At 36.1% G+C, this 26,758-nt stretch overlaps 1 protein-coding gene across 1 annotated transcript in view; it reads left to right on the top strand.

Annotated features, from left to right (window-relative positions):
• The first annotated feature begins 4,358 nt into the window (after nucleotides 1-4,358).
• Nucleotides 4,359-26,758, top strand: part of LOC143404428 (calcium-activated chloride channel regulator 4-like) — a 36,188-nt gene continuing 13,788 nt past the window's right edge. The window contains exons 1-9 of the mRNA XM_076862568.1: nucleotides 4,359-4,517; nucleotides 8,713-8,853; nucleotides 9,000-9,147; nucleotides 13,440-13,548; nucleotides 14,185-14,362; nucleotides 14,796-15,014; nucleotides 17,433-17,660; nucleotides 21,388-21,565; nucleotides 23,021-23,127. Of these exons, the coding sequence (XP_076718683.1) occupies nucleotides 4,359-4,517; nucleotides 8,713-8,853; nucleotides 9,000-9,147; nucleotides 13,440-13,548; nucleotides 14,185-14,362; nucleotides 14,796-15,014; nucleotides 17,433-17,660; nucleotides 21,388-21,565; nucleotides 23,021-23,127 (1,467 nt within the window). The remainder of the gene's footprint in view (nucleotides 4,518-8,712; nucleotides 8,854-8,999; nucleotides 9,148-13,439; nucleotides 13,549-14,184; nucleotides 14,363-14,795; nucleotides 15,015-17,432; nucleotides 17,661-21,387; nucleotides 21,566-23,020; nucleotides 23,128-26,758) is intronic.

Here is a 26,758-nt window from a genome sequence, read left to right as displayed (position 1 = left end):
AAGACACTTTCTTTACCACTCCAAAGGCATTGTCTGAAAGGCAGATGCTCATCTCACTATGTACAAAGGGAATCACACCTCATGCTAATTGTGCTCTGGTGAGATAAAGAGAAACTGGTTTCCAGATCTGCCTCTTGAAGGTGGACCCTGACCATGTATGTGCAACCCACAGAATCCAGAGCAGGAGATAGACACTGAGGATGGACAGATACAAATAGAAGGAGGATCAAACTAAGTTTCCTAGACAAATTCCAGATTATTTATATCCCAGGTTCTGTGTTAATGGTGAATAACTTATAATAACTGAAATCCATATCACTTTCAGAAAGTGTAGAAGGGTGAGTAACTAGGCTTTGCAAATAGAAGCTCTTCCCATTTTTAAAAACTAACAATCTCATAAATATGATTCCTTTAGGAGATGAAAATTGAAATCACAGACCACATGCCTACTTCAATAAAAATATAAATCTTTCTGTCATAATGAAAGAAAGTGGCTCTTACTCTCCTAGAATGTGACTGATCCATGATTTTAAAGTCCCATGACAGAAGATCCTTCTGTCACCATGATAATCAAAAGTTCTGACTCTCCCAGGAGAATTCAGTATTGTTCATCTGAAAAAAAAAATCTGGAATAGGATGTTAAAAACAAAGCAAAAAACAAAAAAGAAAAACTAGCATCTCATTTTCTGTACTTGGCATTTCCATTCTCCCTTTGAGGAATATATAAGCAACTTCTCTGAAGATAAATGTAACATGGGAAAGTACCAATAAGTTTATTTTATGGCTGTTGAAAAAAAAGTGTTATTGAGTCGATAAAATGTCTGTTAGAGATATAAAGGGAGTAGAAAATTATTAACACAGCAAAGGTAAGTTTTCCTAGTATCTTGAATGTTCACCCAATCTGTCATTATTGTATCACAGAATCTGTTACTCACGGAAATCAGTTTCCCTTTTATTTTGTATTAACACACACTAGTTGTACATACTAATGGATTTCACTGTGATATTTCCATACATGCATACAGATTGCATTGAGCATACTGAAATCAATTAATTTAACTTTTATACTGATTACCTTTTTGAGTTATGATCTGATAAATAAATAAAAATGTATTTTAAAGTTGAATCAATAGATTAGACATAAAAAGATTTTTTATAGGAAAAATGTATAGTATTTATATTTAAAAAATAAAACATTTACCAATTTTGTAATGGTTTACTTATAAACTTAAAGATAATATTGAAGGTAAAATTAAAATGACCACAACCAAAACTAAATTTATGTATGATATTCAAGGACACTGGGAGGATTTTAGCAAAAATAATCTCAGCATTAAATGCACCAAACATCCCAAGTCTGGTGTAGAATTAGAGAGAAAATCAAAATTGAAATTCATCTTAAAAACGATGTGGAAACAAACGTTAAGTATATCAGTTGAATAAAAATGACTGTCTTCACTGGAACACGTTCTACTTGGGGGGATGTGCCTCCCCGCCAAGTAAAAAACTTGAGGGATGTGGCCAAAATAGTATTCAGTGTACTTATTTTAACATTTACTCCTAAATAACAATAAAATAAACAAATAAGCTAATTAATTAACTTGGGAAAGCAGCTAAAGAATTACAGAAATCATAAAGTAACAAGGGAAATAACTAATAATAAAAGAAAAATTAATGAAATGTAAGCACCACCAATAACAACCAAAACCTCCAAATTTTTTTTTTTAGATGCATAATTTCTGGGATGAGCAAAGGCATGGGGAAAGCTTTCCTTACATTTTATAATTCACTGAATGCAGATAAATGTTCATCAATAATAGATTCTTAAATTATAGTTAATTTATATTGCAAAATTGTGTTCAATGTTTAAAATTGTACATACAATTCTACACGTGCAACCAGTGACCACCATTGCTACCATTGTGACGATGCTCCTCTAACCATTGGTACTATTTTCCTAATATTTTCTTTAACTCTATTTATTTTAAAAGAGAATAAAAACAAATTTGATGTCATTTTACCAGAAGTATCTGTGGAAACACAAGTTTGATATGTTGGGTACATTTTTCTGTCACACATGAAAATGAATTGAAAAAAAAAAATGACACTTTCAAAGCCCTTCCTTGACCCAGTCAGAACAAGAAAATCCAAGCCTCTCAAGTGATGCTAGCCAATCTGTTTACCTAAGTTGGATCTGGTTCTGACCCACTAAGCACAGTCCTTTATAACTTGTGAGGAGCTGGCCTCTGCCTGGATGCCTTCCTGAGCTGGGTCTGATGGAGACAGTGGGCTTGTAGCTAAACCAACCACTCTGGAATATCTAAGAAGTGGACTAGTCATGGAAAGGGATGCCTTGGGGGACACTGGAGCAGTTCCCCACTTCCCTCTCTACCAAGAGAATAGAACTCAGCCAGGGAGATGGATGGAAAATAAGTCAAGTCTAATTCAAAGTTTCCTGAAATATGAGGAGCTAGTGGAAGGGGATTGTTAGAAATATTCACTAGGCTGCACATGCTCACAGCCAGTGCTCAGAGGAAGATTTTTCCAACAGCTTTGACAAAGAAGTCTATCCCTTATGAACATATTACAAAGACCTTCCCAAATTTATTGAGGAGGTAATAGCACTTCCTCAATTTAACTAGATCATTCACCAAACATTGGAGAGGATCCAAGTCCCCCAGGTGTCTCCAGTGTTCCAAAGACCTTGGACAAGATTATGTTTACGCATTGTGATGTGTTGTTATTTTTGACTTTACTGACAGTCATTCAGGCAACCACTAAGCCGAACAATTTCCTAAGCACCAATTCCATAGGCTCAGATTGTGCCTGATTTGCTTGGAGCAAGTTGAGAGAGAGGTGGGGAGTAATAAGAAGGCAGCTCAGGGAGGTTACCAGGGCAAGCCTGCATAGGACGTATTTGTTAACACCCTATCCTCTACCTACATCACAGTTTCCCTGGGGTTGCCACTGCAAGAGCTCTGGCCAGAATCTTCAACAACACAGTATATCTGTGAATGTAGAAATATCCTGCCAGATTCCCAAGGAGATGGAAGGACAGCACAGGAACCTCCTGAGAAGGCAAATTCTGGGCAATATGACAAAGCCCATATCTTGGGAATGTGACCAAGAATCCAACCTTGTATCCTGTATCCAAACTTTGGAGGGTATTCTCTCCTAGTCTATTTTCAGTTCTCTTTTGGGTTCTGATGTATCCTGGCTCTTTCAACTTCAGGATAAGACTTCTGGATTTATCATCATAACTCTGAATCTGACCCCTTTTCTCCTTTTAAAAAATTTATCATAGTATTTGCCTTATAAAACCATATTGTCTCATTATGGAGTGACTAGATCCCTGGTACCTGGTATAAGAATGCTGGGTTTAGGTTCTGATTCTGAAATTCCATGGCTGTGTGATCTTGGCAAGTTTTAAACTCCATATGCCTCAGATTATCCACACATAAGATACTATATGTATTTACATTAGAAAGTTGACTAAGGGAATGAATCTGTGCCTTGGTAAACAATGAATAAATGTTAACTATTAATGTTATTTATCTGCCAAAATAGTAACCAGCAAATTACTAGGTATTTTATATGTTTGGATCAGAACATTCTTTTCATTTTTACTGGAAAGGATTTTTTAGTTAATACTAATAACTGATTTTATCAAATCTTCAGTTTATAAAAGTCATTAAGACCTTTAATTTGAGTTTCAAATCTATTTTATCTAATTTGGGGTTATTTAAATTTAATGCCTTAAATTTTCTTCCATTATTTGCACCATTATTATTTAGATGATAAATAATCCAGATAATTCCTCTGTAGCACTAAAGAGTAGCATTAACACTGCAGGGACTGCTCATTTTATTATGAGTTTTTATGAATTTTCACATTCCACTTGACAGAATATATAGTTTATGTCTATATTTAGGAAATTAACCAATATTAGGAAGAATAAAAATGTGTCTTAAGAGGAAAGTGTGCAGTGCACTTTGTAGAAAGTTCTCATTTCTATTATGATTCTTTAAAAAATTTTTTGTTAGTTATTAATGGACCTTTATTCATTTGTTTGTTTGTATTTGGTGCTTAGAATCGAACCCAGTGCCTTACTCATGCTAGGCAAATGCACTACCCCTGAGCCACAACCTCAGCCCCTCTATTATGATTCTTGATCACTCTGATAGTAACATACAATAAAACTGTTGTGTTAATTGATGTCAAATATTTTCCCATACATGTAATATTGACCTTTAAACAGTCAACATCCCATAGTAAGTCAATACTGATAATTTTTAGAGGTATATATAGATAGAGAGACACAAAATGAAAGAAACCTTTTGAAGAACCAGGGAGGAACAATGGGGTTATTCAGAGGTTTGGTCTCCCTCTTAGTCCTATTCCTGCTGCAGAGGTCAAACACTTCCCTTGTGAGGCTGAATGACAATGGTTATGAAGACCTGGTCATTGCTATAGATCCTGGTGTGCCAGAAGATGGAAAACTAATTGAACAACTAAAGGTAAGATAGATGGAATTTCTTCTGTTTGAATTATGGAAAAGAAAAAAAATGTTAATGGTGAATAATTGTTATAGAAACTCTGAATGCTCCATGAAGGTCAAAAGCAGTATGGTGCAGTGGGGACAATGTTGGGATGTGCAGAGAAAGGTAGAGGTTCTAGATGGGATTCTTCCCAATCTTACCACAACACCTACAATAAGGCACAGGGCCTCCCTGTTCCTCAGTGTCCTCCTCTATAAATTAGTAGTTGTACTTATCTCTTTTTAAATAAGTGTCTAACTCATGGCATGCTAGAGGAAATAGCAGTAAATAAAAGAAAAAAGCCCCTGGTCTCATGGAGTGTATATTTTTTTCAGAGATCTAATTAATAAAAATTAGTAATTTAGCAAGCAGGTCAGGTGTTAGCAGGTTGCTGTGGAATACACCAAATCCAGAAAGGGAGTTTAGAGTGTGGGTGGGACTGGAATCAGGGGAGAATTTTAGTTTCATGTATGATCATCATGGAAGACCTCAGGGATGAGGTGATGTTTCAACAGAGATGGAGGTAAGTGAGGGAAGAGTCCACTGACAACCTGTGAAATCGGCACAGCATGGAGGTGACAGGATGCTTGCTGTGACCAAGGAAACCATATGGATGAACAGAGTTAAGCAAAGGGCTCTCTGAAGTTAGAGAGGAAGCAGGGCTCAGACCACAGGAAAGACTTTGGCATCTTCTCTGAGATGAGAATCCATGGAAGAGTTTCTCCAGAGGAGGTGTACACTCTCCTACATGTTCTGGGATGGCTCTGACTGCGGTATGGAAGAAATGGTGAAAGGCTTGCACTTGTCACTCAATTATGTATGAATGCTATTGTAGCATAGAGGTATAAAAGGACCCAGGTAGAAAGCTGTAGCAGGTGAGTAGTGATAGTGATGAGGACAATTAGACTGTGGTAAAGAGAGTTACTGTGTATGATTCTGAACATACTCTGAGGGCATCATAGACAATACTTCCTGATGGTTTAGATGTGTGTGAGTAGGGGAAGGTAAGAAATAAATGTAAGAATCAAGGAAGGCTCTACACTTTTGCCTAAATACTTGGAAGGGTGGGAGTCTTATCAATTGGGAAGGGGTAAGTGGGAAAGTTGTTGGGAGATCTGGAGTTAGTTTAGAGTATTTTGAAATTAAAATGCTTATTAGACATCCAAGTTAAAGAGGCAGGAAACTGAAATTAGTGTAAAAATTTGTGTGTATGTAAAAGTTTGAGGGTCCTCAGTGTGTAAATTAAATGAGTTACTAGGTGGGTGTAAACAGAAAGAAAGGCTCCAGTACCCTGATTTTAAATGAAGGACTTTGATTTTCTAAAGTTTTTCTCACCATAAAATCTCACATAGTTCAGAGATTGGGCTTACTGTGATGTGAGTTTTTCTCTGTACATGACATCTATATGTACTTATTCCTCATATTTAATTTCCAGGACTGTGTCCTGATGCTACTTTTGAAACCTTCTTTGGTGATTCTATGGTTGCCATTTATTGTTCATTCTCTATAAATTCTGTTACAGTTAGAGGTGTTTGCTTATTGGTACCTTTTGAATTCCAGAAAACGTAAATATTCTTTTTTATTAGGGAATATGGGTTAGAGCAGATAGCACAGCTAATTATTAATGATAGGTTCTTAGTGTTCAGGGCTAATTGAGACTCCAACATAAACGCAATCTCTTGAAGCTGTACAATGCCCTACCCACACAATCAAACACAGTAACCCTGTTCAATATATAACTCAATTTGAACCAGTAAATACATTTTCTTCTTGTTTGCAAAGAGAGCCATCACTTTGAGCAGAAGGTAGAAATCTATTGGGACCTAAGTATCATATCCTCCCAACCTTCACCCCCCCCCCAAAAAAAGGAGAGAAGCATCCTTAGAAAACACAGATAAGTCTTTCATCTGAATTTTAAACATTTCTGAACTCAGAAATCAGTATTTGATAAACTGTTTTGTTGGGATAAAAATTTCTTAAGCATGGTCCTCTATTGAACACCAAAATGGTAAATTCAATTACTTGCAGACAAGCCTAGATTTCACAATGTTTTTTGACATTCTCTCAGCCCTCAACAAAGTTCATACATTTATAGCAAGCAACTTTGTGAAACATCCACATTACACAGAAAAATAAAACTGGGGTTCTGAAAAGATAAGTAGCTTTTCCCAGGTCACACTAAATACAATCAGAACTGAGATCCTGGTCATGAGCTTTGAAGACTGATAGATCTGGGTTTAAATTCTGACTTGAATAAAATGGCAAAAACCCAAACCCAAATACTCTTTCCTAAAAACTTATAAACCAATGTGGTCTTAAATCTATTCTTAGGGATACCTGAGATGTTCAATTTTCAACTTACTCTTTTCTGTGTTTTTAAATATTTCTTCTTAGTTTGAGAGTAATTACTTTTGCAAACACTGGTACTTTCATTGTCTGGATTCAACTAGGTTTTTATAGGAACTCTGAGAAATAATGTAGAATATTATTAAGGAATATTATGGGGGTTTTGCTTCCAAAAACTCAGTGTCCAATTATTAGTTATTCTAGGATACTCTGGGGATGACAGTCATCTAATAGAGTCTCTGACACCACTCTCGGACCTCAGAGCCCACCATTATCCAAGACAGGCCACTTGGACTATTGAGACACCAATATAAATGCAATCCCTTGGAGCTGTACAATGCCCTACACACACAATCATACACAGCAACCCTGTTCAATATATAACTCAATTTGAACCAGTAAATATATTTTCTTCTTGTATGCAAAGAGAGCCATCACTTTGAGCAGAAGGTAAAAATCTACTGGGACCTAAGTATCAACTCCCCCAATCCTCTACCCCCTGCCAAAAAAAAAAAAAAAAAAAAAAGGAGAGAAGCATCCTTAGGAAACACAGATAAATCTTTCATCGGAATTAGGCCAGCAAATCAACTCTGCAGCTCTCCAAAGGCAGTTTTCCTAATTCTCAGCTGGTCCACTGGGCCTTTAGTTCTCTGAACCCTGGCCTTCTGACTTACCATGGTTATGAACAAATAAGGTTACTGACTTCTTATAGTACCTGTGAGTCAGCACATTGGACTCTCTTACAGATAGCCAGGAAGAAGCCCTCAAATTCCTGAGGAACAGTTCTATTGTAGCTTTATGTTAAAGCAGAAATAATCACAGAGGAGCCTGTCTTGAGAAAAAAAACAACAACACTGATGACAGGGATATTTCAAACTGATGAAGAAGCTGACATTACCATTTATTACCCAGGATTTTGGAATTATTCAGGGTCTTGATCATGTAGAATAAAACACCTTAAATGTGTTTTACCCATCAATTTCTCCCACTAGAGAGTAAAGTCTGTGGAGAGACAACTTCTTTTATTAATCATTGTAACTTTGGGCTTCATAACTTTGGGCTTAGTAACTTTATAACTAAACATTAGGCGAAATTATTTCAGGTTAATGGTAGAGCCACAATTTCACATTCGAAATTTTACCTCTACTATGGATTTTTCCATAACCCTACCCATTGACACCCAATCCTGTTACCTTCCCTATGGATAGGGTGGGGAAATTATTCCTCCATGCAACTCTAACATCAGCCTGAGAATGTTTAAAAAGATCATTAAAACACGAAGAACAGAAATGATAATATTCCTGTAGACTGTCTTCCTCAGCTTGCATCCATTAAAGCTGTTCTTGACTCAGATTTTTAGTAATGATATCAAGCAACTTCAGGGTTGCTTGTGGGCACAGTAATTTTAATTCATCCCATCTTTATGACAACCCTAAAGATAGGTATATAGCAATGGTCCATTAAAGAGGTGAGGAAACTGAACTTCAGAACACTATATAAATCAACCAAGATCTGTGAACCAAAAAGTACTAACACCTGTACTGGGACCAAGAAAATTACCCCAAAGTCCATGTGCATATTCATATTAATCAGTTCCTTTACACAAAATGCATAAGCACTCGCCTTTCGGGGTAAGAGAACAGAAGACTGAGAAGCCTTTCAATGTGTAGGACAAAGAGTTTGACAGGTTGCAGAAATGGAATGGTGGGTAATCATCAAGCAGGTGCTTTTCTGTTGACAGGTACCGGGGGAGATGTCAGAGATAAGCTCTGCTCTGTCAGTCCATTCTTGCTCAGCAATACTCACATATTGTTTTTCGTTGAAATAGGACATGGTCACTACAGCATCTACCTACTTGTTTGAAGCCACACAGAAAAGATTTTTTTTCAAAAATGTTTCTATATTAATTCCTGAGAATTGGGAAGGAAGTCCTGAATACAAGAGGCCAAAACATGAGAGCTATGATCAGGTAAGTGTTGAAAACTTCTCTAACAGAAAAAGAATATTTTCAGATGTTTCCCAGTTTTGCCACAAATTGATTGTTTCAGAGTCTTTCTAACTAAATATTGCCATTTGTGTTCTTCATGTTTTAATGATCTTTTGAAATATTCTCAGGCTGATGTTAGAGTTGCAGCACCAGCTTACCCAGGCAGAGATGAACCCTACACCAGGCAGTTCACAGAATGTGGAGAGAAAGCAGAGTATATTCATTTCACCCCTGACTTCATACTGGGAAAAAAACAAAATGAATATGGACCATCAGGTAGGAAATTTGGCTTAAACATCTCATTTTAAACAAGCATCTCTGTTCCTGGGTTTAATGAACCAGCCTTGGAGCAGAAGTCTCTAGGTTCACATCCTGGCTCTTCTGTTTATTTGCTGTGTGTGAACTTAAACAAGTGACCACATACTGTGTGCTTATGTCTGGTGAAATGGTGAACAGTGGAGTTTTTGATCTTGTGGAAATATTATGAGTATTAAAATAGAGAATTCATATAAATGTAAAAAATACAGTAACAAGAATTTCTTCAGAAATTTGGACAGAGCACATAAAAAATGTGTTTTTTTATGTCATACATTTAGGATTTCAATTTTCCAGTTCTCTACATTTGGATATATATTTTTAAATTTATTTATTTATTCTAATTTGTTATACATGACAGCAGAATGCCTTTCAATTCATAATACACATATAGAGCACAATTTTTCATGTCTCTGGTGGTACACAAAGTAGAGTCACAGCATTCTTGTCTTCATACATATACTTAGAGTAATGATGCCCATTTCATTCCAACATCTTTCCTTCTCTCATGCTTCCTCCCTTCTCCTCCCTCCCTTTTGCCCTATCCAAAGTTCCTCCATTTCTCCCATGCTACCCACTCCCACCCCCATTATGAATCAGCATCCATATATCAGAGAAAATATCGGCCTTTGTTTTGGGGGGATTGGCTTACTTCACTTAGTGTAATATTCTCCAGCGCCGTCCATTTACCTGCAAATGCCTTAATTTTATTCTCTTTTAATGCTGAGTCATATTCCACTGTGTATATATACCACAGTTTCTTTATCCATTCGTCTATTGAAGGGCATCTAGGTTGGTTCCACAATTTAGCTATTGTCAATTGTGCTATTATAAACACTGATGTGGCTGTGTCCCTGTAGTATGCTGTTTTTAAGTTCTTTGGGTATAGACGGAGGAATGGAATAGCTGGGTCAAATGGTGGTTTCATTCCAAGTTTTCCATGGAATCTCCATATTTCTTTCCATATCGGTTGTACCAATTTTCAGTCCACCAGCAATGTATGAGTGGACCTTTCTCTCCACATCCTCACCAACACTTATTGTTTGTATTCTTAATAGCTGCCATTCTGACTAGAATGAGATAAAATCTTAGTACATATATAGAGCACAATTTTGATTTGCATTTCTCTAATTGCTAGAGATGTTGAACATTTTTTTCATATATTTGTTGATTGTAGATCATCTTCTGATCAGTTCCTTGGCCTATTTACTGATTGGGTTATTTGTGTTTTTTTGGTTTTAAGTTTTTGGGGTTCTTTGTATATCCCAGAAATTAGTGCTTTCTCTGATATGTGTGTGGTAAAAATTTGCTCCCATTCTGTAGACTTTCTGTTCACCTCACTGATTGTTTCTTTTGCTGAGAAGAAGTTTTTCAGTTTGAATCTGTCCCATTTATTTATTCTTGATATTATTTCTTGCACTATAGAAGTCTTATTAAGGAAGTGAGGGCCTAATCTGACATGATGAAGATTTGGGACTACTTTTTCTTCTATTAGATGCAGGGTCTGTGGTTTAATTCCTAGGTCCTTGATCCACTTTGAGTTGTTTTGTGCATGATGAGAAATAGGGGTTTAATTTCATTTTGTTGCATATGGATTTCCAGTTTTCCCAGCATCATTTGTTGAAGAGGCTATCTTTTCTCCAATGTATGTTTTTGGCACCTTTGTCTAGCATGAGATAACTGTATTTATGTGGGTTTGTCTCTGTGTCCTCTATTTTGTACCATTGGTTTACAAATCTATTTTGGTACCATACCATGCTGTTTTTGTTAAAATTGTTCTGTAATATAGTTTGAGGTCTGGTATAGTGTTGACACCTGCTTCACTCTTCTTGCCAAGGATTGCTTTAGCTATTCTGGGTCTCTTGTTTTTTTCAGATGAATTCCATGATTGCTTTTTCTATTTCTATGAGGAATGTCATTGTGATTTTGATTGGGAGTGCATTAAATCTGTATAGTACTTTTGGTAGTATAGTAATTTTGACAATATTAATTCTACCTATTCAAGGACAAGGGAGATTTTCTATCTTCTAAGGTCCTCTTTAATTTCTTTCTTTAGTGTTCTGTAGTTTTCATTGTAGAGGTCTTTCACTTCTTTCATTAAGTTGATTTACAGTTGTATATTAATCAATTACACATATGTTACTTGGAAACCTGATGTGTAGCAAGCTGGAGAGAGCCATGATGCCACTTACTAATCAAGAAAAAAATGTATAGGCTATTAGTTGGTGATGTTATCATTTAACTATTTGCTTGAACCAGATGAAATTGTCTATAGTTGATCATTTGGCCTATTAAAAATGGAAATTTCATCTAGTTCAATCTAAATGTTAAGATAATTTGTTCAGATGAATGAAATAAATAATTTTACAGGCAAAAATGAAAATTACTGTTAAAGGAGAGTCCAATTCATAGGTCACTATTCAATGAAAAGTTTTATGAAACCCGAAGACTCAGAATTGCCTCTCCCTCTCCTATTGCCTGTTCAGTGAGTGTTCATTAAGTCTTCATGTCTGCCAACACAGCTGCCTTAGTCATCACTATCTGGACCACTTTCCTACTCTAATTGTGAAAGCTCCATAATCCTCTCCATCCCAATCTCATCTCTCTCCCATATGTTACCCTGACAAGAAGTGCTCTCCTTGGCCCTTCTAATCCTTCTCATCTTTCTAGATGTTCCTTCTTTCTACCCTGGCATGTCCAGCAAACCTAGTCACTTCAACCACCAGTACAAATAGCTCAATTCTCCAGCCACTCTTATCCTAATTTACATCTCCTATATTGTATGATCTTGCCTCTTTTTTGCTTCTATTACACGTTTCCCAGACTGTTTAAGTGTAACATTAATTGGCATCATTACAAACACACAGTTTCTAAGCTCAGTTATGCTCTCAAATCTATTTAACAATATTCTTACTTGGCTTTTCTCAGTTCCCTTTCTCATTTACCATAGTAGCTGTTTTAAAGAATCCACCATTTTTCTCAAGATCTCTAGCCACTCCTCTCACTCCAATTTTCAGATGCCTTAATGAGCAACTGAAGTCCCTATTTTTTGTTTGGTCATTCAAACTCATGTCCACCTTCCACCTCCTCTATATAGTTGCAATACAAAAGAAAAACTTTTACAATTTTTACATCCAATTTACCCATTTCAGCTCTTGATCCTTCCTTATATCCTATAATCTAGACCTATTCCATTACTGACAGTCCTACCTATCCTCTCAGACAGTTCTTTGTTATGTAATTTGATATAAGTGTCTATAAAAAGAAAATCCACACTCTCTAAACCATCCTCTAAAAACAACAAGGCTTTCGAGAAAAAAAGATTAGAAAGACAGCCCTCAAAATCCACATAATTTCATACCAACAACAGTAGTATAGTGTCTATAAAGATCATTTGGACTAGGCAGCCACTTGATAAGGCTGGAGGCTGCCATAGCAGATTCAAAAATGCTCATATGTACACACACACACACACATACACACAGTAGAATTCTATTAGAAATGAGAGCAAAGTAGGCTGAAATAACATGATTTCAATGGCAATGGAATTTTAAGTCAGAAGGGCTGCTTTTTCAGGTGGGTGCGGGAAACAGAGCAACCTGAGGAGGGTAGAAGTCAGATAGTGGACCTAAGAAGACAGTCACAGATGCAGGAAGTTTTAATTTTTGAAAAAAATCACCAAATGACTTTAGTAGCACTTGATATGAGGGCTTTTCTCTCCCTTACTGAAGGTTATAATTCCATTCCCACTAACCAGGTCCTATTTGCCCAGATCTCAAACAAGCAATTTTAAAGTTTAATGTGTAAAGAATAATTTTTTCTCAATATTTTATTACCACTTTTTCAAGAGTATTTTTAAACAAAATTCTCCTAATTACATTCATGGCATCTTAATTCAATAGTATTACCGTATGTCTGATTACATTGTTGGTAGAGTTAAAGTTTGAGGAGCCATAAGCCGTTGTATTTTCGTTTTTACTCGTAAACTACCAATACCCAAATCTTCATTGACTTTGGCCATAGCATATACTCCTTAAAAGTTTGTTGATTTAACATATAGGAAAATAAAGATACAATATACTATTTAACAATATAGTCATTAAATGCCATAAGCTCTTTTTATAAACAAAAATGTTAGGTGTTATGGAGATCCTCAATCTAAATATAATTTATAATGGGAAGATCTTAACATTTTTTAGATATAAAATTTGTCACTTGAATTATGATCATGCATTTGAAATATTTTCCTACAGGTAGACTGTTTGTCCATGAGTGGGCTCATCTCCGCTGGGGAGTGTTTGATGAGTACAATGAAGATCAACCTTACTATAGTGCTAAGTCAAAGAAAATTGAAGCAACAAGGCATGGCTATTTATATTCTCTTAGATGACCTCGGGCTTTTAACTGGTTGATTTTCCTATTTCACATTCTTTCAAATGATAACTATTTATTTTTGTCTCAATGAAAATGCTAGATGCTACATTACAAAACTGCCTCTTTTTAAGGGAAATTTATCTTAGAGCAGTTGGTTGACTTTCTAAAATACACATAACTTTGATGGCAATTATTTGACTGATATTTTGATGTATTTTACACCTATCTACCATAACTGCCAGAACTCATTTAAACTAAGAGTATATGCTACATAGATGGACTAACTACATATTGATCAAAATTACTTCTATTGTATAAGTTTAAACAAAAATGAATACATACTGCTAAATGTGGGCTGAGTAAGAAAGAAAACACTTCAAGTAGCCAACTAGTAACTTCTTGGAGATAAATAAAGGTTATTTTGGAATATCAGTGTAGCATGGTAGTTAATAATAGACTATTCTCTTGATTCTGAGATTTGGAGAACAAAGTGTCTGGGGGAATCCACTTAAAATTGGGTGCATTATCAATGATTAATGTCCTGCTAGGGATAGGGTCTTGTCACACAAGTACAAACTGTTAATGACTAATTTGCCTCAAAATGAACTGTCACATATTTTTCAGGTGTTCCACAGGTATCACTGGCAAAAATAGATTTTATAAGTGTCAAGGAGGCAGTTGTATAACAAGATCATGCAGAACTAATTCAACAACAAAATTGTATGAAAAGGACTGTCAATTCTTCCCTGATAAAGTTCAAACAGAAAAAGCTTCCATAATGTTCATGCAAAGCATTGATTCTGTAAGTATGTCAATCATTATTTTCAGAATTTATAATCAAAGGGAATTTCTAGTTTTATTCATTTTTATTTTTATTATTTTGTGGTGCTGGTAGTCAAACCCAAGGCCTTATACGTGCTAAATGAGTAGTCTATCCATTAAACTACATCCTGAGCCCCACATATCCTATTTTAAATGATCTGTCCAGGTGACATAAGGATTAAATATATTAAGAAAGAATTCTTTGAACATTGGTTGACATATGTAAAGAACTCAGATAATGTTACCTGTTATCATTATCACTATCATGGAAAAGCTACTTGATTCTTATTCATTATATTTTATTCAATAAAAGCATATTTTCAGGGTGTATTTTAAATTTCTTCCAGTTTTGTAGTTATGCTTTTTTAGTGCAGGGTATAGTAAATTATTTTTTTATTTCATTAATCTTTTAGGTGTTGGAGTTCTGTAATGCAGAAAACCATAACCAAGAAGCTCCAAGTTTACAAAACATTAAGTGCAATTTTAGAAGTACCTGGGAGGTAATCAGCAATTCTGAGGATTTTAAAAACACCCCACCCATGGCAGCACCACCTCCTCCACCTGTGTTCTCATTGTTGAGGATCAGTGAAAGAATTCTGTGCTTAGTTCTTGATAAGTCTGGAAGCATGTCTGTAAGTTCATGGATCCATATTTTCTCAATGTGGGAATGGAAATAATTGAATGCTAAGAACACACTGAACTCTACCTGTACCTGGGTTGTTCTAAATCACATAGTAACATAAAATACCATCACTTCCTGTGATCATGAGCTCATGATGTTGCAATATTATTGTATGAAAAGAAAGATGACAAAGAGTTAAGAATATTCTAATAACCTAATAACAAAAGAATATCCATTTTTTCCCCAGAAAATGGATGGTTACTAGGGGAAGATATAAGGCTTTAGCTGGAAAATTAAAACTAGACATTGAAATATGAAGTTGTTTTAAACCATGGTCCTTGTACTGAAAATGCTTGAGACATGGAGATAGAGTGGGTTAGTGGTTGCTAAACCCCATCCAGGTTCAAGGAACAAAAACAATCAGCAGAATTCTGAACACAGCTTTATCTTATTTGTATCAACTGTGCAAGTGACCTCTTTATACTCAAAGACACACACAAAAAGCATCATATAACAGACAAGAAGGAGGAGTGAGGGCCTGTCTCCTCCTCTGTCTGCAGCTGGCTTCCACCTGGCCTGTGTGTGCTGCTTTCTGGAAGCTCGGCCTCTCCTCTGGTACTTCGGTTCTCTCCCTCTGCCTGCCTAATTCTCTTCCACAACCAGTATCTCATTTAGGCTCCTGTTCACCTGCCAGCATACCACAGGGTATGATTGCTGCTCATTCAGATTGAGTCTGCTGTTGTCCTGTCCTTGGCTGTTTCCACTCTTAGGAGTGTAGAGAGCACTTGTGACCAGCCGAGTTGAGCCCCTTTTGTTTTTCTATTGTTGTGTGTTCTCTAGTCCTACAGGAGTTCTGTGAAGCAGGCCACCTAGTTCTCCTGGGGGCATAAAAGGTATTATCATGTGGAAAAAATATATATAGCTAGATGCAGCCATTCATTCCATTATCATTTGGTGAAAAGAAAGCATTGTATTGGGCTCTGAGAATATATGTACATGTCATTCAGAAGTTGACAGTCCAATAGAATTTTTTTTTCTCCCTTTTCTCATTACCTGGATTAGCCATATTTATTCTGCAAAATTTGTGAGAGTCACTCACTCAGGAGATGGGCTGGATTTATTGGCTGCTATATGCTCTTCTGATCCCAACACTGCCTGTGAATACATCTGTTTACTATATATTATATTGAAACTAACGTGTCTTTCCCAACTAGCTAGGGAGCTCTTCTAGGAAGTAGAACCTTGTGTGATGAATCTTTGTATACCCATGGTCTAGAACAGAGTTTATCATGTAGGGGCAGTCAATAAAAATTTGTTGAAATGAATGGACTACTAAAAATCAAATGCAATGTGATAAAGCACCCAGAGGATGGCACATTTGAAGCAGAACAGAGCATGCATGCTGCAGGCCAGGAATAAAAACTTCAGCAAATAGGAAAAGAGTGGCTATTGAAAAGGGCAGAGAAAGATTAATGAAATGAACAGATTAATGAAATGAACCACAATAACACAGAGTTCCAGAGGAGCAACAAAATGCTATACAGCAACCCATAAAGTGACTAGTAAATGTCACTGAGGAAAGAAGAGGCTCCTGATTGGCAGATGAGGAGTCTTCCCTAGACAGGATGCTGGCATACCAGAGTTAAAGGCAAAGCAAAGAAGCAAAGTGGTGTAGAGTACTCAAATATGGGGGTGTAGAAATTTTTCCCTGTAATTTGTTCAGGAAGTTCAGAGGCAAACTTGGGTGTGGTTGTGGAGAGGAATCCCCTGAGTGTGAGGAGAGATGGAGAGGACAAATTATGAAGAAGTATACATCCTCAGAAACTCAATACCAGGAAGAGGGATGTGAGTCCTGAAGTGTTACCAAATTAATCCATAGATGAATAAGTGGTGGGGAAGGTTAGGAGAAGAGGAAAGGAGGCAGGGAGGGACTGGGCTTCTCAGCATTTACTGCAGCTCAGGTAAGTTTTGCATTTGGAGTAAACTAGTCCCCAGTAGATGGACCATTTGAGCTCTGGGCCGAGGTCAAGATAGACTGGTTGGAATTAGGAGCTCTGGGGTGTGATTTCATCCAAGGACAATAGGCACAGAGGCTCCCAGGAGGAATTAGAGAGGCTCTAAAATATGTACCATCACCTGCAACTCAATCTCCTCCCTAGCTTCCTCTTCTAACTTGGGTGGTTAGCCACAAGAATCACTCCTAATTGAAAAATACGAGCTCCTTACTATTCTGTATGTGTTCCTTAACAGACATAACCATATTTTTCAATTTCACCAATTAAATAATTGCTTTCTTCAATACTACCAATTAATAATCATAGACATTTCTTACCAATGAAATTTATCCACTCATTTTATGTGATCTGCTATTATATTCTATATGAAAACCACTTGTTGTTTTCTTGTCTTTTTTCAGTTCTCCTCTCAGAGTTCTACTCGCCTCGATCGAATGAATCAAGCAGCAAAATATTTCCTACTACAGACTGTTGAAAATGGATCCTGGGTTGGGATGGTTCACTTTGACAGTGCAGCCAGTGTTAAAAGTGAGTTAATCCAAATAAAAAGTAACAGTGAAAAAAACAAGCTCTTGGAGAGTTTACCTACGGGAGCTTCTGGAGGAACTTCCATCTGCTCTGGAATTACAACTGCATTTCAGGTGAAAATCATACTGCAAATATATTTTTTCCTTTTTTTCTTTGTTTTCAGCATACTTTACTATGAAATCTGCTGCACATACATTCTGCCTAGTTTTAACATAGTTTATTCTAAAAGGCACAGAACACACAGAAAAACATTTACTTGGTTTTTAATGGATGAGTGAATTAATGAATAAAATGTAGGGAAATAAATAAATATAAAAATTCCACTACATTATATGACCAATAAGGCCAGCTATTTTGCTCTTGTTTGTATAGAAGAGTTGGTGATAATAAATGTCAGTTAAGTAAATAATAATGTGTGGGCACAAAAGCCATCAACTTTGGGGGCAATGAAGAAAATTACTTGGTGTGATTCCACTTTGGGCCAGTTCTCTTTTTAGTTTATGTGGCATTCAGATAGGGCAAACTGATGCCTATCTATTAAGTAGGGACTATTAATTCCATCTAGTGTAAGCCATGTGAGTCAGGGCATGACCTTTCACATCAGAGTACTGGCTCTGTTTTTTGGCTTTGTAACCTTAGGCAAACTTTTTGGTCTCTTTGGATTGTATATGACTTATCTATACAATAGAGGACAGAGGAATGCCTACTCATAGGATTATTTTGAAGATGATGTGAACTTATATAGTTACATACTCAGAATGATCTTTGCTGTATTATACAGTAAATTTTATCCAAATGGTCATATTGCACACATCATTAATATCGTCATTTTTCTGTTTAGAAACCCTGTCTATCCCCCTCACAGTATACAAAATTAAGTCCAAATTCCTCAGTCTGAAGTTACTCCAAAGTCTCCTGAAACTAAGATTGCTCTCTTCTATCTCCCAGCCTTTTTCTCAGTTCTCCCCTCCTGATTCTCTATGCCCTAAGAACTTAGTGTGCACATTGCTCTCCAAGCCCCTGTGTGCCAGCAGTCCCTGTACCTATGCACATGCAATTCCTCTGCCTAAAATGCTTCCTTCTTTCCCATCTTGACATGCTAAAATTCTACTAGTTCTTCAAAATCCTCTCTCTTGTTAGCTTTTACTGCCCTTCCACAACCCTATAGAGTCTCTTTTATGAATTACATGGAGTTTTAAGCATAGGTTTATAAAATAAAGACCTGCATTTAAATCTCAATTGTCACTATTAGCTTTGTGACACTAAACACGATTTACCTCTCAAGTCCTTGAGTTTTTCCTTAGTAAAACAGGATAATGAAAGCCAGCACATAAGGTTATTCATGTTTTCATTTATTCAACATGTATTTAATGTCTAGCTGGTATGGGCCAATCAAAGCTGCTTCCCTCTGCAGTGTTTTCTGTATCCATGAGGAACGTATTTTACCATATAGGTGAATACAAACAGTAGTGCACTTTGTGGAGACAATGTTTGGAAAGAATATACAGAGTAATATTATTCTGAGTAACTGGGAAAGGAGGGAATTTCTTCAGGAAAAGAGGCCACTGAGGCCTTCCCTAAAAAATGACATCTAAAGTAAGATTTGAAGGATGAGAAAGAGCCAATGGTTCATGTAGAAAGGAGAGCACAAAGTTTCTTAGAAAGAATTGGTAGGGGTGCGGAGATGGGGTTGTGGCTCAGCGGTACAGTGCTTGCCTCGCACATGTGAGACCCTGAGTTCGATCCTAAGCACCATATAAAAACAAATAAGTGAAATAAAGGTATCGTGTCCAACTACAACTAAAAAATAAATATTAAAAAAGAGAATTGGGGGCTGGGATTGAGGCTCAGCGGTAGAGCGCTGGCCTAGCATGGTTGGGACCCAGGTTCGATTCTCAGCACCACATAAAATAAAGGCATTGTATTGTTTCCATCTACACCTAAAAAATAAATGTTAAAAAAGAAAAAAAGAATTAAAAAAAAGAATTGGGAAAAAATGGATTAATCCAAGAAATGGTAGAAGCTGGTGGCACTGGACAATAGCAAATGAAGGGGTATGAAATGTGGTTGGAAAATTAGATTATGGTTAACCATCCAAAGCTTCAAAAATATGATAGATTTTTATGTTTTTTAAAGAATAACAAACAGCTACTGAAGAGCTTGAAACATCAGAATCTGGTTATCAATTTATGTTTTATGAAGGTGACCTGGTTGCCCCATGTAAAACCAAGTGTAGGGAGCAAGAGTGGTAATAGGGAGACAATTTAGGAGCTTGGGATTGAAATAAATTACACAACGTATAAAACATAATTAACACATACTTAGTGTTCAGTAAAAGAGATATCTCTAATATTTTTTTCATTTTTCTTGGACTACAGAGCACTCTGTTGAACATATTTGTTGTGTTTATCTTCATCTCCTCAGTATCAGCAACTCTGTAAGATTATTGAACTGAATTTTTTCTATGAATGCAGGAGCATATAGTTCCTATTGAATTCCAGCATAGTGGCTGACCCACTGCAAGTGCTCAGTGAATATATTAATATAAAAAAGGAGAGATGAAGAAGAGAGAATGTTACTTCATCTTTGGATCTTTAATTTGCATTCATATGTCAGGGAGTAATGTGTTATGAATGTGGTATAAATACCATAAATGTATAAAGCTTTCTTCTATTCTTCAGTTTCATTTCAATGCATATCAGAGTATATTTTCCATGTATTACAATATGTATAAGTCTCTTTGACTCAGAACCTGAACAAATTGTAATGAGGGTGGTAATTTTTCCCCTTGATATGAACTTTATTAGGGATTTCTACATTCTAAAACCTATTCTGTAAATCTGTACATACTTCCACTCCATGAAAAAGAAAGCCACTGATAACCTGACTTTTTTTTCTTGTAGTCTGCACTCAATTTCCCAAAATAGTGCTCAAAGAGGCCATCACTAATTAAAGTTGTCACAGAAGTTGAAATATAATTGCTATCCCAGGCTAAGTTCTCTTTATCCTCTTATACAGCCATCTAGATTTAGAGCTCCAAGATTCAAACTGTTGGACTTTTAGGAAAGAAATTCAATTGCAAATAAAAATTAACAAATATTATTCATGTTGTCTCTGAATGCCACTAATATGCTTAGTCCTGTGCCAGTTACTATTAAAAGTAAAATAAAATTATACAATATCCCTAACCTCAACATGCTTAGAATTGAACATATCTTTTTTTTTAAAGTATGCTAAGAATTTTCTAATTTGAAATTAAAACTTTTTAATTTTGAGTGGACACTATTTTTCATTAGTTCATTTTAGTTATACATAATATTAGGGTTCTTTTTGACAAACTTATACAAGGATGGAATATAATTTGCTCCAATTTAGACCCCACTACTTGCCTTTTCCCTCCTCCTGTTCCCTTTCTTGAGGTGGAGTCTTAATGTATCTATCTGTATATACAATCGACATTATATGCTGAAGCTTTGGTGTAGATAGTTGGTCAAAGAAAGCAGAAAAATATTACTTCTATGTTCCACAATTATATTGTAGGTGTCTGGTTAATCTGAGTTTCCCAGGCTGTCATTTGGTCCAGGCAGGATTTTCTAAAGTCCTGCTCCCACCTATCTACATTTGAATAAATATTCTCTTCAGTTGGCAGGGATGGAATCTGGGGCAGGAAAAGGTAATGTTTAAATTTCCCCAGGGATTGTTGATTTCAGATTCTATGATTTTAAAAGAGATTAACACCTCTATTCCTTACACTATCATTTATTCGTCTAAATTTTTCTCTAATTTCCCATTGGTCTTTTGGATCTAGGATAGTAATTGTGGTCTGAATTATGCTTGCAGGTGATTAAAAAGCTAAACCCTCAAATAGATGGATCTGAAATAGTGCTGCTGACTGATGGGGAGGATGGCACTACAGGGAACTGTGTTGATGCTGTGAAACAGAGTGGGGCCGTCATTCATTTAATTGCTTTGGGGCCATCTGCTGAACAAGCAGTAATACAGATGAGCACTGAAACAGGTAAAACATGATCTGTACATTCTAGACCTTTAATATCAATGTATATAAAGAGGCTGACAACTCAACAACTTCTCTTAAGCTCCTAGTTTGCAAGTCCTGGGCCAGGAGTTGGAAACCACAGTCAAACCAGACCCAATTTCTGTTCTCACAGTACTCAGAATTCAGTTGTATGGAGAGGCAAATAAGACTGCAAATTAGATCATAATCATATAATATTCCTTCATAGCAGTAGGACTATCCAAGAATAAAATTCTGTGTGTGCAGAGGAAGCCATCAATTCTCCCAAGGGTGTAGAGTACAGGGGCAAGGAGGTCTCAGCAACTAGGTGATTCTGAGCTAGACCTTGAACAAGGTATTAAATTTCCCTGGGAAGGAAAGAGGGTGAGAGAAGATAATCAGGCAATGAACCAAAAAAAAACATGTTGGAGTGACAATGTGATGGAAGCAATGATATTCCTGTGAGGCCAGAGCATATGTGCCCATCTGTGAAGCAGGCTGTGAGGTGGGAAGCCACAACTGACATTAGCTCAGCCAAAACATCCAAATAACAAAAAATTTATAGATAAATATTAACAATAGTAGCTGTTATTTTAGATACAAAGATGTGATGAAAACAGACTATGTTTCTAATATCTTCTAAACATAGCAGAAAAAATATAATTCACAACATGAGTGCCAAATATTTTATCAAATTAGCTTTAATGGCACAAATATTAACTTGCTGTTAGTTGTATAAACTCATCATTTTAAGGTGTTTCTGTTTTGTTTTGTTTGTTTTTTGGTGTTTTGTTTGAGACAGGATTTTATTTCTAAAGTTTCCAAGGCTGGCTCCAAAATTATAATTCTCCTGCTTCAGTCTCCCACGTAGCTGGTTTTACAGGCCTGAGTTGCCATGCCCATCCAAAGTGCTTTTATAGCAAATGTAAAATTTAAATCACTTCCAAGTATTCCATTGAGTAGTAGTACCTTTTGAACTTGTCTTTACTGCTTACTTTTCTTCTATCTCCTGTCAATGATTGTCAGGATACCTCAGTACATAATATCTTTCTGATTTATATATTATCTTCTAATTTTCTGTTTGATCTACTCTGTCTTCAATATCTAAAAACCACTTTGATAGAACTATATCCTAATTAAAACTGAATAATTCCCCAAAAGGGTTGTGTAAAGACTGCAAGCTTAACCACGTGGAACTGTAACATTTTCTTTCATCATCCATGATTATTTGATGTATTTCAGGCAGCTGATATTTTGATGTTGAGGTATTAAAGTAGCTTCTGCTTCCTAGTTATATTTTTTAAATTGGCATTTCAGAATTAAATCCTATAGCTATCTGACATTAGTCTATTTTAATAATATGTACTGAAACTGATTTTGTTTAAACTGTTACCTTATTAATCACTAAAATGTACTTATTTTCTAGAAAGCAAACTAACTAATGCATTTACATTTTAGGAGGAAAACATATTTATGCTTCAGATAATGCTGAGAACAATGGCCTCATTGACGCTTTTGGGGCCCTTACATCAGAAAATGCTGATCCCACCCAGAAGTCACTTCAGGTCAGAGTTCCCACTGCTGGGGCTTTCTGCTTGCATTTACCATAACTGAAAAGAATTTTCAGTCTTACGTTTTGAGTTCTGTGTTTATCTCAAAGTAAATTTCTAATTAAAATCAAAACTTTTGCCAGAAATAGAAATTATCCTAGAAATAATCAACCCAATTGAGTGCTAACATCAGAGGAAAATACCAGAAAAAAAGAAAGAAAAAGAAAGAGCAGAATTGGAAAAAAATATAATAAACCTTTGAGGAAAATGAAAAAAAAAGAGTAAAATAAATGGTGAGAGAGCTAAGATTTTTTTTCATATTCCCATAGAATTTGGTTAAGGAATAATATTAAAACCTAATTACATGCATTTTCCATCAAAGGACTTCATTTTTAAAAAGCAACCATTTTTGAATGAATGTATTTTTTTAAAAAACTCATGTTTTCAAGCTTTCCTTATCCTTCACTCTTATAAAATAAATTTAGACAAATGAATTCAAGTGCCTAATTTGGAAACATAAGAAGTGTATCTTGGAAATAAACAAGAGAAAGAAAGGGTGAAAGATTATTCTGTATCTACAAGGCTAGGGCTTCTCCCACCTCTTCAACCACATTTTTTTTTTGCTGGCATTTTATTTTACTCACCTCTCTTCTATTTTTTTTTTTTTTGCTTATCTATTTTTTATTAGTTGTTCAAAACATTACAAAGGTCTTGACATATCATATTTCATACATTTGATTCAAGCAGATTATGAACTCTCATTTTTACCCTGTATACATATTGCAGATTCACATCGGTTCCACATCCACTTTTTTACATATTGCCATACTAGTGTCTGTTTTATTCTGCTGCCCTTCCTATCCTCTACTATCCCCACTCCCCTCCCCTCCCCTCTCCTCCCATCTTCTCTCTCTACCCCATCTACTGTAATTCATTTCTCTCTCATTTTTCCCCTTTCCCCTCACTTCCTCTTATATGTAATTTTGTATAACAATGAGGGTCTCCTTCCTTTACCATGCAATTTCCCTTCTCTCTCTCTTTCCCTGCCCCCTCTCGACCCTGTTTAATGGTGATCTTCTTCTCATGCTCTTCCTCCCTATTCTGTTCTTAGTTGCTCTCCTTATATCAAAGATGACATTTGTCATTTATTTTTTAGGGATTGGCTAGCTTCACTTAGCATAATCTGCTCTAGTGCCATTCATTTCCCTGCAAATTCCATGATTTTGTCATTTTTTAGTACAGAGTAATACTCCATGGTGTATAAATGCCACATTTTTTTTTATCCATTCATCTATTGAAGGGCATCTGGGTTGGTTCCACAGTCTAGCTATTGTGAATTGTGCTGCTATGAACATCGATGTAGCAGTATCCCTATAGTATGCTCTTTTAAGGTCTTCAGGGAATAGTCCGAGAAGGGCAATAGCTGGGTCAAATGGTGGTTCCATTCCCAGCTTTCCAAGAAATCTCCATACTGCTTTCCAAATTGGCCGCACCAATTTGCAGTCCTACCAGCAATGTACAAGTGTACCCTTTTCCCCACATCCTCGCCAGCACTTGTTGTTGTTTGGAGTGAGATGGTATCTTAGGGTGGTTTTGATTTGCATTTCTCTGACTGCTAGAGATGGTGAGCATTTTTTCATGTACTTGTTGATTGATTGTATGTCCTCCTCTGAGAAGTGTCTGTTCAGGTCCTTGGCCCATTTGTTGATTGGGTTATTTGTTATCTTATTGTCTAATTTTTTGAGTTCTTTGTATACTCTGGATATTAGGGCTCTATCTGAAGTGTGAGGAGTAAAAATTTGTTCCCATGATGTAGGCTCCCTATTTACCTCTCTTATTGTTTCTCTTGCTGAGAAAAAACTCAAAATGGATCAAGGAGCTTGATATCAAATCAGAGACACTGCGTCTGATAGAAGAAAAAGTTGGCTCTGATCTACATATTGTGGGGTCGGGCTCCAAATTCCTTAATAGGACACCCATAGCACAAGAGTTAAAAACAAGAATCAACAAATGGGACTTACTTAAACTAAAAAGTTTTTTTCTCACCTCTCTTCTGAACTCAACTCTTTTTCTCATTTCTATGTTACAATAGCACCATCATTTTTTGTTACTTAGATTCAAGAATTTTGATTAAGCATTTGTTCTTTAATTCAGATCCCATCTATGATGTCAACATAGGCTATTTCCATCAAAATCTTAAAAAAATTCTCTTCTTTCCAAAAGTCTATGTCATACCTCCTTATGTCAAGACTTCCGTGTTCAGTTTTTCTATTCATCAAGTTACTCTCTACATTAAAACTTACATTGATCACCTAGACAGACCTATTTTCCAACAATAAGTAGAGCACAGATGCTGTAGCCTGTGGCTTAGAATATATACATTTTGGTTTGGAAATTTTACAGCATAATAATACTTTCTTAAATCAAAGACATATTCACTTAACAGGAGATAAAGATTTTTATAACAATGATGCTTCAAGTAGAATCCAGTCACTTTTATCAGCATGAGGGTGTGTTTTGTTGTGGATTAAGTTGAAGTAGAGATGAGATTTCTTATTGTTCTGAAAAGGCTCTACTTAGGAAGCATGTAGTGAGTGGATCAAGTTGGACCTTCTGAGACTTTATGTTATCTGAAATGAGCCAGGCCCAGAAAGACAAAAGTGCATGATCTTTTTTTCTTTTTTTAAAATTTTTATTTATTCTAATTTGTTATAGATGACAGCAGAATGCATCACAGTTCACATTACACACCTAGAGCACAATTTTTCATATCTCTGGCTGTATACAAAATAGTCACACCATTCGTGTCTTCATACATGTACTTAGGGTAGTGATGACCACAGCATCCACCGCCTTTCCTACCCCTGCCCCCTCCCTTCCCTTCCCACCCTTCTGCCCTATCTAGAGTTCGTCTATTCCTCCCATGCTCCCCCTAACCCCATCATGAATCAACATCCTTATATCAGAGAAAACATTCGGCATTTGTTTTTTTGGGATTGGCTGACTTCACTTAGCATTATGTTCTCCAACTCCATCTATTTACCTGCAAATGCCATGATTTTATTCTCTTTTAATGCTGAGTAGTATTCCATTGGGTACATATATCATATTTTCTTCATCCATTCATCTACTGAAGGGCATCTAGGTTGGTCCCACAGTTTAGCTATTGTGAATTGTGCTGCTATAAACATTGATGTGGCTGTGTCCCTGTAGTATGCTGTTTTTAAGTCCTTTGGGTATAGACCAAGGAGTGGGATAGCTGGGTCAAATGGTGGTTTCATTCCATGTTTTCCAAGGAATCTCCATACTGCTTTGCATATTGGCTGCACCAATTTTCAGTTCCACCAGCACTGTATGAGCATGCCTTTTCCCCACATCCTCACCAACACTTATTGTTGTTTGTATTCTTATTAGCTGCCATTCTGACTGGAGTGAGATGATATCTTAGAGTAGTTTTGATTTGTATTTCTCTAATTGCTAGAGATGTTGAACACTTTTTCATGTATTTGTTGATTGGCTGTATATCATCTTCTGAGAAGTGTCTGTTCAGTATCTTGGCCCATTTATCAATTGAACTATTTATTTATTTATTTTTGGTGTTACGATTTTTGAGTTCTTTATGTATCCCAGAGATTAATGCTCTATC

The sequence above is a fragment of the Callospermophilus lateralis genome, chromosome 7 (assembly GCF_048772815.1).
Source record: "Callospermophilus lateralis isolate mCalLat2 chromosome 7, mCalLat2.hap1, whole genome shotgun sequence".
Taxonomy (NCBI): domain Eukaryota; kingdom Metazoa; phylum Chordata; class Mammalia; order Rodentia; family Sciuridae; genus Callospermophilus; species Callospermophilus lateralis.
The sequence above is the reverse complement of the archived record's forward strand: the minus strand, read 5'-3'. Positions and strand labels throughout refer to the sequence as shown.